This window comes from Condylura cristata, unplaced genomic scaffold (assembly GCF_000260355.1).
Source record: "Condylura cristata isolate star-nosed mole 26May11 unplaced genomic scaffold, ConCri1.0 scaffold00015, whole genome shotgun sequence".
NCBI classification, from domain to species: domain Eukaryota; kingdom Metazoa; phylum Chordata; class Mammalia; order Eulipotyphla; family Talpidae; genus Condylura; species Condylura cristata.
The window spans coordinates 26,315,034-26,328,028 of NW_004567116.1; the positions used below are offsets into that span (position 1 = coordinate 26,315,034).

Here is a 12,995-nt window from a genome sequence, read left to right on the forward strand (position 1 = left end):
TCTCAGTGCTGTGCTTTAACCCGCTGCGCCACCAGGGAGGGCCAAATTTTGCTTTTTGATGTTAACAGTGATCCTAATTCATTCCTGGAATTATGAATCAGTTTCTTTAGGTCCTTTGTATACCTTTTCTCAATTTAAAAAAATGTAACTGTGAGGTAGAATATTTACACAAGCTCTGCCTTTTCTCAAGAATATTAGATAGTGGCCACACAACTGGATCCAAATGATTACCCCCCAAGATGGTGACACAGACTCTGCCCTGAATTCATGATGTAACCAACCCCTTAAACAAATGGGGGAGCCCTCCCTGAAGCTCAGGGAGAAGTTGTTTGGTTTCATTTATAATGTGAATTCTCTCTTCTCCATTACTTGCCAGGCAATAAAAGTCTTGGTGCATTAAACTGAACTTGATTTCTGAATCCATGCCTTTTGGTCAGTGGGTAAACTAATTCTGGCTATAGGGGGTTCAGTAACAATACTACAAGTGTTAAGTACCAAAAACTCAGTCTCAAATTACAAAAAAAAAAAGTATTTTTATTAAGTGTGAAAGCAAAACTTAATTCCATTTAAATATTTTTACATATTTATAGATAAAAGAGAAATAATTTATCAAAAATCACAAGTTGAATGAATAGTATGATTTTGAAATAGCCAATAAAGTATTTAAAATATCATGTTTTATCCCTAATTAGTGACTCTTGTCTCAAAAACAAAGTAACTTGCATTTTCTTGTGAAAATATAAAAGCTTTTATTAGATGTCTGCCAAGTTTGCTCAGGAACAGTCCATCTTGCGATATCTAAAATAGTTTGATCTTTCTCGAGAACTTCTGCTTTTACTCAACAGCTTTCAAAAACAACAGTTTTCCTTCAGGCTTCGGTGAACTCTAATCTTCACTTTACTTGCAGATCACAGGGAGTAGACACAAACACAAACAAATCAGAGTCCTGGGGCTTCTCACACGGAGCGGAGGGCTTTCTCCTTCGCTGGGTGGAAGACCATAGTGTACTGTGTTGTCCAGTCGACAGCGCAGGGCTTCACCAAGCCAAAGCAGCCACACTGAAAGAAATCTGCCAGGTTCTGGGTTAACCCAAGACTGCAAAGAAAGAAAGAGAACAAATCTTAATACACTTTGTGATTAGTCCTTGAATTTTATTCAAACCTCAAACATTCACTGAGAAACTACAGTATACAACAACACCTTAAGATTGTGAATCAGGCAGTTCACAGGCTTCTGGAACCTTAAACCTTAAGTCCAGTTCTATTTCTGGACCTGAATCCTTATTTTGAGATGTCCTGGCATCTGCCCAGTAACTGAGTGAGTTCATTTGGGGTCCCACATTCACTGGAATGATTACTACCATCAGTAAGTTTCTTTCTTTCCATTTCCACTGCCTTAATTCAGATTTTGAGTACTTCAAAGGTCAGCTAGGTCAGAAACATGACAGAAAATAGAGGGCTTTTTCCCCTAAACTTTCTAAGCAGCTTTCTAAATAGTGTCTGTTTCACTTCCTTCCAATTCATCTTATATACTGGGACTATCTGGTCCCCTAAAAACCCTGGTATAGTCACAGCCCCCCACAACGCCCCTCCCATCTCCCAATTAAAATCCCATAAAGAAATTCCATGTCTGAGGCTCCAAGTCCACTCCTTGCCTGTGTTCAAGGCCCTGGACTCCTCGGGTGTTACCTCCAAATTCATCTTTGCAAACCCCGCTACAGCTACTCTGGCACTATTCTTCCCATGATCATAACTGCATCATCCTTTTACTGGACCCTCACCCCCAGTCTTTCTTCAGGAGCCACCCTTAACTTTTTTTTTTTTAAAGACCATTCATTCATACAAGACTGGGGTACAGGCCAGAGGTGCAGGACATGAGAGGGTTCACCAGAGCCAGAGTGGGATGCAGAACAGGTAGATGTATTGAAGTACACGGCTGAGGAGCGCAGCAGGTGGGTCAGGAGAGGTCTGCCATGCCACCATATTCTTCTCCCTGGCCGGGAGCGAATTCGTACTGCCGTGGCTGCGTTGGCATCAGAGTGTTGCACTTTAACCCGCTGCGCCACCAGGGAGGGCCCAAACACCCCTATCTTTTTAAGCCCTATCACTTCTAAGGCCCAGTCAAGACCCGCTTCCCCTTCAAAGCCTGCCTAAAAATACAACCTTCTTTGGCATCGTTTCGTTTTCTCCAGTAGATGCCAAGATTCCACTGTATTGTCTACCCCAGTTATGAGCAGTATTCACGTCCATGCGGAGGCCCCCCTCCCAGTGGGCTACAAGAGTACCCCACCCCTACACATCGAAGGACATCTGTGGGTGAGGATGGCCATGCTGCCACCACCACTGCCGCTGCTTGGTGGGGGCCACCGGGGGCCCGCAGTGCTCCTCCGAAGGCCACTTCTTAGGGAGAGGGCCAGCCATGAGGAGTGGACAGGGTCTTTAGCAGGGGAGAGACACTGGGCATAATGTGGCCCAGCCTGAGAGGGGGATAGGAGTAAAAGTCTCGTAGAAAACAGATGAAGCAAATCTGAGGCTTGGGCAGGACTCTGGAAGGAAGATCACAGAGGCGCTTAGTTCCTCTGGCTTCCTTTGCCATTAGTCAGCCCGAGCCCCAGCTCCCTCATGGCAATAAGCAGACTCCCCCAGGGTCTGGAATGCCCTTTGCCCTTCCTTCCATCTTCTTCATGTCCCGCCCTGCTCTTTCAAGGCCTCATTTTAAAATTTCACCTCTATCCCAATGAGTTACAGACTTCAGTTGCATAAATATTTGTTCTTCTGGCTGACCCACTGAGACAGGGACTTTCTCATCACTACCAGTCTAAAACAATCATCAAAAATCTTAACATGACTCTCCACTCTCTATTGCATTAGACATCTCCTCCCAATTCAGTCAGTTTCTCTCCACTTTGAACACACATCAGTTATATCTGAGGCTCTGATTTCCTTGTCTAGCAGCTTACCAGTTTCGTTTTGTACCACGAGTGTGGTTTAAAATAGACTGCTCATGAGATAGACAGTAAGCATTCAAATCCCTGAGGGCTGTGGGTCACCTCTGTAGCACTCCCGGCCTCCAAGACCCCGAGATATGTGGCGAGAGATAAGCTTCAAAGCCTGAGCGCTCCTATCATGAGATGACGGCCTCCCACAAGCACTGTTACTCAGCGGCAGACAAGTTTTATATAATCTGTGCTCTGGGGAGAACAGATCCCAAGCCTGGAGAACTAACTTGTCCCAGACAGAGGTACGCACATTAAACATAGAGCTGAAAGAATCACTGGTGATTGAAAGTCAGGTTGAGAATCTTGGCAACCTCACCATCTAACAGTTTCACAGACAGCCTTGTGGCCGGCTTCTCAGCCACATGCTTAATTATCTCACACTGACTTCATGCCAGCAGTGTGAAGCCTTGTGACCATGTGGTTTGACAGGAGAGATTCCCCACATTGGCATAACTTCACAGTCACTTAATGTGCATGCTGAGTCCAGCAGACTAAATCCCACATTCTTACCACCCTTGTGCCACCTGATCATACCAACTCATCTCCTGTCACTGAGCCTTCTAATAAGAGGTTCAGTTCCACCAGAGAGCAAGCTAGAGGGTGGTAGGGTGGCCATGGTGCTGGCTCCAGGTTGGGGACCAAAGCCTAGGCTGGCATCCTCCAGGACCCAGCAGCCAGAGCAGCTCTCACTTACTTGTACGGTGTTCTTCTGAGGGACAGCGTCTGTTTCATATGCCGGCTCTGCTTCAGCAGGCTGGCTCTCTCATGGGAGGTCAGGCCCAGAAAAGCAATCTGAAAAAGGAGGTTGGAAGGTACATGAAAAACACCTCTCCCTCACTCTTAGTGGTGCCACACAGGACACTGGCAAACATTTAATCTTCTCCCAAAGCCAGTATCTAGTCTTCTACCCAACATCCTGGAGATAGCAAAGACTCAGCAGCTCCTATGTTAAAGTAGATGAGTTGTTTTTTGTGGGTTTTTTTTTTTTTTTGACTAATTTTTATTAGCCTTCAAGAAAGCACAGTGCCAACTTGGAGTCACAAAATAACTGGTTTAATAATTCAAATATTGACTTATAGCCATATTTAGATTCTCAACACATTCAAACATGCAACTTTTAGATGGAAAACAAGACCAGTTATCAGTGCAATTATCTCAACTTGTATATTGTTCTTAGTATCTCTTTGAAAAGGGCCAGATGAAAAAGTCAATAATCTGAAGAACATTTAAATCCATAAATTTGGGGGAGGGCAAGAATTAAACAATTTAAAACTGCCAAATCACTAAAACCACTCTTCACCGAGTTACCTCACTTAATTCTCAAAACCACTCACGCACCAAGTTCCTTAACTGTAAATGAAGTTCATCACACAATCCTCACCAGATTAAGAATTTGAGATGAAATATTTAAATTATCTAATGCAGAGAATTATAGAGGTGCAGTGACTACGCCAAGGCTACAAGACAGGATGTGGCGGAACTGAAACTGGCACCTCGGTCAGTGTGGGGATAGGGCCCAGGGGCCCCCCAAAAGTCTGAAGCTCAGCTCGCCTGACCACAACGATCGTGATGTACCAGAACACTCCGGAAATGAATGTCTTCAAATGACTCAATTGTTTTGTTCGTTAAGGAAATAACTTTACTTTGAACTCCTGTATTTGAAAATTACCCAAAACTCTGAAATGCCTTCCTCATAAGACAATTCTATTAAATATTATATTAAAAAGTAGGAATATTAGTTTCAAATGTACTTGCTCTAAGTAGTTGTACTTGTTCTAAGAGTCCAAAAAGAAAAGAATTGATGACTCAAATCTTAGATTCTCCTTCTATCTCCATCTGTTACTAGCCAGATGGCCACAAGCGTGGACTCAAGAGCTCTTAGGCTTAGTCTCATCCATGAGATGAGGACACTACTTGCCATGGTCTGCCCCTCAAATGTTTGCAAGGAAAAAGACAGCAAAGTGCTTTGGAACCAGTGAACCACATATCAATATTAGGTATTGTAAGTGGTAATAATTAATATTAACAATCCTTGATGTTAACACCCACTCATATTACTTGAGTATGTAAATGTCAGATGGATAGCGTAGGCTGAATGTCCAGAAACCTCAGTTCAGTCCATTAGAATTAGCAGTTTTCCACTCTTATTATTAGCATAGAAATATTTACTCCCCATAAACATAAAATACATGTTGCTGTGTTGTGTAACGCCTAATCATCTGAGGTCTTGGAGTAACTGGCTCAGACTGATCCTAGCTGTCCACTCCATGGAGGCAGGCCACAGAACAGCGAGGATTAGGTCACGCTCACAGAGAGGGCAGGCTTTGGGAAGCGTAGAAGTCTGGGAGAAGGCTGTAGGTGACTCCGGTGCTGGAGAAGTCCAGCCTTCTCAGGAAGTGTACCTAGCATGTCCACTGCTTGGTGGTGTGTCTTCCATTGCTTCCCCACTTCTACTCACTTAAGAACTACATAATCATAATAAGGCTAACAAAAAGGGGTGGCAAAAGTAAGGGAAAATAAATGTTTCACATTCTGCAGGACACTTTACAGGCACCTGTGCTTTCACATACCATACGACTTAATTGTGTGATGGGAAAAGCAGCCCCTGAGTGGGACTGACAGAGGACCCAAGTGTCCACTTCAGATATTTCCATTTACACTTCAATTCAATTCACCTGAAGCACAAGCAGTTCAATTTACCTCTCTGGACCTTCTACTGGTGACATAAAGAGGTCAGATTAGATAATGTCTAGATAGTTTGTTATTCTAACATTTAAACCATCCTGTGAGAGAACAGACTATTGCCCCCATTTTACAAAGGAAACTTAAATTCAGGAATGAAAAGTCCATGTCTAGACCCGGAGAGTAGGTGACAGAGGTGGAAGCAGGATCTAAGTTTTCTGGTTTGTAAAGTAAGTCTTTGTGACTTACTGTAGGGTCAAAGGAATTTCATTCAAAGGCATGATAAGAGAAAATACCTGAAAGAGCTGATTAACTAATAAAAACGTTGACCAGGAGAAATGGAAAGCTGCTAGTGTGAAGATATATAAGACCCAAGGGGAGCAGGCCACAATCTGATTGAGGTAGGTCCACAGTCCATCTTCTCTGAATGTCGTGGCACAGTGATGTGACCAATCTGTGAATTCACAAAAAAGGCACCCATTATTCAAAAAGGCAGCAGACAAGTGACCACTCTTAAAGAAGATAAAAACACTGCAGTTCTATTTAAGGCAAAGAGAAAGCAAGACATGATGGCACAGATAAGAATTCAACTTGAAGATTGTATCTTCCAAATACCATCCCGGCAAACAAAGATGAAAAATTCAGTGTTTGACTGTTAGGGGGTCTAACCTGTATCATCAGTTGATACTGAAAGAATAAAAGCAAAAAAGGTTCAAAAAAACCATCACTAGAATCAGCATTATCAGCATAAAATGCACTGGCCTGAAGTTAACTGTTCAGGGACATGGCCACTGAGAATGATTATATTTAATAAGTATTTATCCTAGAAAGTTACCTCACCCATGATACGTACTATTACAGACCTGAATATAAACTCTTATTTGGGGTTTGGACCAACAGGTGACTCTTTAGGCACAAGGAATCTTCCCAGCCCCTAGATACCAATGGAACATATACAAAGAGTTACTGGTATACTTCTGTGTCAGCATCTTATAACAGAGCAAGAAAGGCCAAGTGAAGCCTCCCCAGGAACATCTACTTATATGGCTGTTAAAAGACAGAATTTCACTATTCATGATATGGACCCCCTGATCCATGTAGCTAAGAGCAACAGTAAGGAGAATGCAGGTAGGAAGCAGCGGAAACAAGAGAACAGATTTCAGGGTTGTGTAACGCTGCACCACGACCACCCAGAAAGGGTGTATTATTTTTGAGATGAGAATTCTGTAGATTTGTACCTTGAAGTTTCATAAATATCTCTGACAGTTTGATAAGTAGTTTTAGACACTTTTCCAAAGCAGCACTTAAAGAACTGGAGGAAAATGAGTCTGTGACTTTACTATCAGCTTTCTGTTAGCCCTGAAAATCTATTTTTTTTTCTCTTTTGAGTCTCATTTGGTTTATTCCCAACCATCTTTTCTGAATATACACCAGAAGCATTCTATGAGCAATCATCACAGTCTAACAATCAAGGTAACACATTAAAGCAAATTACACTTGCTTTGGAGCTTCTCATTAGGACAGCAAAGAATGATGCAGCCTATGCACCTGGTATGACAAAAAAGGATATCAGTTCCAAGAAGAGAAAGAAAACACAGTGGCTGAGTGGGAAAGAATACCTACTTTCTTTCAGCTATGGATTTCTATTGCTCTCTGCCAGGAATTCTTTTGTTAACACAGCATGAACTCAGACGGAAGTCTTCATGGGGCTGATTTCAGATTTAATATCAGAGGTAAGGCTGGCAAGTGGGCATGAACATTATTTATGCAGTTTAACATTTCGGGATGTACTACTCATCTGCATTCTAGACAGACGGGCACTGGCTAATGATAAGGAACTCATGTTGTTTCAAGTCAATTGTTTTCATCTTTAGATAGCTCTGACAGGAAGATCTTTCTAACAATGACCTATATCTTCCTCCCTGTAACATGCAGGAGGCTGAAACACTTTCCATATTATTTACTGTCCACTCTAAGGCCAGACTTCACAGCAAAAAAGATGGATAGAGCCAAAAGAGTTGCAATCGGATTACATGAGGAGGGTTACAGCAGCATTCTGGTAACACAAGTGTTAATTAACAGTAATCAGAGAAGATGGGATGGTGGTGACGGATGGGATGGTGGTGACGCCTCATTAGAAACACGGAGCACAAGTTTATCTTTTCCGTCTGAGAAATAATGATAAATGACACGATATCCTCATTCACTGTAAAGACACAGCATCAGAATACAAATGGGATGAAAGCATCAAGACATGTTCAAGTGAAAGTAAAGTATGACTGCCCCCTAAGAAATAAAATATCACATAAAAATCAACTCAGACTCAGAGAATAAGGACAAAGATGAGGGAAGAACCAATGCTTGTAATAAGAAAGCAAGTTGGAAAGGCTAAACGTGATGGAAAATTACTTCTGTCCTTATCAATACAGCTTTATGTTGGACACAGACACTAAACAAAGGTGACTATTTTTAGTGATGAGAAACAGACAAGAGTAGTGTAAAATCTGGCTCTCTCCCCTAGGATCATGTCCAAGGGACAAGTTGGTCCATGGACCTGTTTGACAAGGTTTTCCAGGAACATGCTTTATTGTTAGGCCTTTCAAAAGGGCAGTTCTTTCAACAGAAAGAGGCACTCAGTAAATCTTTTATTTCTTACACCACAGGACAGAATCTAAGTGGTTTTAAAATTCCAGTGCTTGGGATTACTGAGCCTTTCACAAGAACTGAGATCAGGAATCACAGCCTTCTTACTATCAGATCTATTTTAGACATCACTGGTTACAGTGAGCTACAAACGCATTTCTTAAAGATCAGACACCTGAGGCAAAGTAGGAAAGGTGCTCATAAGGGAACTGAACCCCTCTCTTGTCTATGACAGGGCAAAAATGAAAAAATTCCAAATAGATGTTAATGACAATCTCTAAAATTTTAACCCCAAACAAAGAAAATCTGGTAAAGCTGGACATTTCTGGGGAGAGAGGTTGGGAAAGCTGGGCCACAGCACAGTCAGACTTTTCTTTCAAAAACGAAACACAATTTAAACTAAAGAAAATCAAAGGGAGAAAGGAGATGTGGGAAGGGAGAGGCAGGACATGAGATATTAAGGAGAAAAGAGAGAAACTAAGGGTGAAACACTTTATAAAGTATTCCTGGGTCACCCCTGATTTTAGCCCCTGCAGTTAACTAGTATTTACTGGCACCAACGAAGACTTGAGGCTGACCTTACCAGAAGGGTGGAAGAAAAGGAACTTGCAGTGAAGCCTCTGCCTCTAGGGCCAAATTCCCCCAAAAGCCTTCAAAATAAAGTCAACCAAATTCAAAATAAAGACAAAACGGGAGCTGTACATTTTCCCAAGGCTGAAAAGCACTGTGGAGATACCACAATTCTTGAGAGCTAACCAAGATTAAACCTGCTGTTCTTTTTACTTATTTTACATCACTGTTCATTTCTGTACAATGCACACTGCATGCTTTCTCCCTCAGGTGGGCCCTGTAAAATCCCACCACCAGTTCCCTCTAACCCCTTGTGCTCCTCTCTCTCCTGTTTTGATTCCTTTACCTTTCACCCCCTTGCAGAATGTCTCTGATTTATAAAACCTGTTGTTCTTAGTCAAGTTGGATGTCATTCCCCTTCAGGAGACCCCAATAGATCATCTTACGTTGCAATTAAAAGTTATTCCCCTTTCTCAGGTATGCAGAGTATGAGACCTAATCCTTTCTTCCAAGTTATTATTTCCAACCTTCAATGACTGTTACAGTTTTCCCATCAGTTCTAAGTTGGGACTTGTTGCCGATCAATGGCAGGTGAAATCAGAGTCTTGTCCTTTAATGACTGGGACCATCGCCTCCTTCCCTAACTTTCCACCACTAACGGTTCCTTTTCGCCTGCTTAATTTAGTCATCACTTTCTTGCTTTGTATTTCAGCAGCTGATTTTTCCTGTGTCACAGAGCTGCATTTGCCTTAAATGAATTTGTATTTTGACAATGTCTCAAATTAACAAGGTCACTTTAAGAATGCAATCCCGTACACTGTTGTGACAACTAAGCTCTTTTGGATTTCTTGTAGCTTTCCCAAGCTGAGAGAGTCTTAGATGTAGCCATTTCATTTTTACTAGGGGTATCACTGAGGGCCATTCTGTCCAGAAAGTGACATACAAGAGTTTACTAGGAAAATTATGTGTGGGTGTGGGTACATGAGCTTGCTGTTCAAAAAAAAATACATGTGTGTGTGTGTGTGTGTGTGTGTGTGTATACTTACAGGTGAACGATTCATATATAATCCAGTCACACACAATGGACAGGAAAAGTAAGAAGAATATGTAATAGTGATGGTTGCCAAAACCTATATCAAAAATAAAAACAGTATCCTTAACACTTTCTTATAGTGATTTTCTAGTTCAAGACCTTATCCGCTATTTTTCTGTCATAAGTCTTCACTAAAGTAAAAAAAATAAATAAGCTGTTGTTTTGCTTTTAAATACCATTAAGCCAAAACTAAATAGCTCTGATATGAAATGGTCAATTGCCCATGTTAACATATATGCATTGCCTATCTAAAAGAAGGTACTTTTTGGGCCAGAACCAAGTTTACTGAGCATACACAGCTCTAAGATGACTTGGCATATCGAAGAGAGGAGAAAGGGCAGGGCTGTGGACAAAGCATGTCCTGTATCTCCCTTCCTGCCATGTACTCAGGCCTTAGGAGTTTAAGTTCTGCTCAAGAGCTGACATCATCACGGAAAAGAGTAAACAATCTGAGGAGCAGCACTAAGTAAGTAAGTTGCAGGAGACTGTACATAGCAAAAGAGGGGTAACCTGTAGCCTGAGGGAAGCCTCTGGGGGCACAGAAGAGTGAGGGTGCCAGGCAACCAGGCCCCACTCTGACCTGGAGATGGAATAAAAACCCCATCCTCACAGGTGTGCTCTGACGGTGAAACAGGATTCTGTCTTTGAAAGTGCTTTTCATCAAAATGGACAATTAGTTTTCCATACCAGAGAGATGAATTCCTAGCAAGAGGAGCCACAAAGTGGATCTCTCGGATGCCCTTTCCACTTTTTCCTATGCATCACACACCTACGGAAGCGCATGGTTAATTTCCTAGTAGTAACTGAAAAACGCAGGCTCTCACCTATGCACCGTCCAGTCCACAGGCAGTGTTGGTCGTATCGAGCCACACAGGCATTGCACACATGGCAATGAAGTGACCTCAGTGGCTTTCTTATCTAAGAGGGCAATTAAGAGAAGCCTAAGCAAAAGCTAGTAACAAATTACAAGAAAAAACATTTCTAAGTCATCAAGTTACTGGCAAAAATAACCCCAAACAGATCATTGATTTACACAGAGACGCAGGAATGCCTCACAACTCTTTATCCGTATGTCTGTTTTGATTAAACCATCATTAAAGGGGATTTGAATTCTAGAGTCTCTAGAAATGAAGTAGCACCATGGGATGACCACTGGACTCAAAAAGAAAGCTGAGTTCTATTTCTGGCTCTCCAATAATCTAGGGAAAGTTACTCCTCCCTGCTAAGTTTTGATTCCTTGGCCACAAAATGAGAGGTTTCATTAAGTGGCCTCTAGGATGACACAGTGCCTCTGACTCAAAGTTAATTTTGATAGATGCTTCATGGCAGGAAAAAGTAATCAAAACACACGATGGATCATTCCATTTCAAGAGACTATAAACATCTTTCTTCTATATGTTCAAGGAAAAAAATAGTTCTGACAGTAATGCAAAATTAGACTCATAAAAACAAAGGTATATACACACACTATGATTCGACAAAAGCTTACATGAACAATGTTATGAAGAATATGCTTTAACTATGGGGAAATTTTATATCGAAGGACTCACTCACAAGACATGATGTACAGAATGTTCTGAAGTCGAGGCAACCAGTCTCTGCAAGGGTGATGATACTCTGAAAGACATGAAGTTTGACCTTACCACTGCACTTTACTGAAGAATGTATAATGCGTGGTTATATACCATTCTCACAGCTCTTTCTCCTAATGGAGGTAGCTAGAAAAGCAATTTGGAATAACCGCCACCAAATCATTCTGTGCTTGAAATAATGTGACTTTTCAAGGCTGCATTTCCAACCACAGCCAATAAATTAGAATGCATAAAAATCATGCTGCATCCCTCTCTCCCCACAAAAGACAATCATCTCCCTGTTATAATCTACTGCGGAGAACATATATATATATATATATATATATATATATATATGTGTGTGTGTGTGTGTGTGTGTATATATATATATACAGGCACAGAAAAGCAGCAAAAGCCACATCAGAACGATAAATACTAAGCACTCTGTCTTTCAGCAACACTGGCTCTTGGTAATAAAGAAAATGACACTCTCCCTCTAATCATTCACACACAATGGGAGATATGTTACGCCATCTGACAACTTTACTCTGAGGAAGAGAAGGGTCATCACCAAGTCAATAGAAAAAAGGACCCCACCTGCTCCCTGACTAAGTTACTTTCCATGTATTAAGTGGAGAAATTTAGGCTAAATGATCACTATCTAATTCTTACTACCAAGAAGCAGGAGAGCATATCTGCTTATAGAAATTATGTCTCAAGGGCCCTCGCTGGTGGTGTAATGGGTTAAGGTGCAGCACTGAAGCTAGCCGCCGCTGCTTCAGCGCAAGTTCTATCCCTGCCCCGAAGGTGATTCACATGGCGCAGCAGATCCCTACTGTCCAGCCTGTTGCTCCCCTCAACAGTGTAGTTTGTTGATCTGTCTATTCTGCTCCCCATTCTTTCTCTGGTGAAGCTTCTCACCACCCCTGCCTCTGGCCTGTATCCCAGTTCTGTATGCACACATAAATAAATCTTAAAAAAAAAAAAAAGAAATTATCGCAAGCTGCTTAACATGGAGCTTCTATTTGACCCAGCAATCCCACTCCTAGGTTTCTACCCAAAAGACACAAAAACACTGATTTAAAAAGATACCTGCACCCCCATGTTTACTGCCACCTTATTTACAACTGGAAAGACATGGAAACAGCCTAAGTGCCCAAAACTGGATGACTGGATTAAAAAGATGTGGGACCTATACACAGTGGAATATTACTCAGCAACCAAAAAAAAAATAAACACATTTCTTTTGCAGCAACATGGATGGAGCTGGAAAAGTTCATGCTTAGTGAGATAATGAGATAAGCCAGGAAAAAAAAGGAATATACTGGATGGTTTCACACATAGCAGGAGTATAACGGACCAGGCGAGAAAATAATAAGAATAATGAACAGTCATATACCAGAGACATTTTTTGGGGGTGGAGTGGGGAATGGGATCA

General features: G+C 41.7%; 1 protein-coding gene across 1 annotated transcript in view; it reads right to left on the reverse strand.

The window, feature by feature from the left end:
* Positions 1-511: 511 nt before the first annotated feature.
* Positions 512-12,995, reverse strand: part of ZDHHC13 (zinc finger, DHHC-type containing 13) — a 45,382-nt gene continuing 32,898 nt past the window's right edge. Inside the window, exons 12-17 of the mRNA XM_004682989.2 lie at positions 11,541-11,603; positions 10,811-10,904; positions 9,940-10,023; positions 5,977-6,134; positions 3,693-3,790; positions 512-1,095 (exon numbers count right to left, since the gene is read on the reverse strand). Coding sequence (XP_004683046.1) covers positions 957-1,095; positions 3,693-3,790; positions 5,977-6,134; positions 9,940-10,023; positions 10,811-10,904; positions 11,541-11,603 — 636 coding nt within the window. The 3' untranslated portion in view covers positions 512-956. The remainder of the gene's footprint in view (positions 1,096-3,692; positions 3,791-5,976; positions 6,135-9,939; positions 10,024-10,810; positions 10,905-11,540; positions 11,604-12,995) is intronic.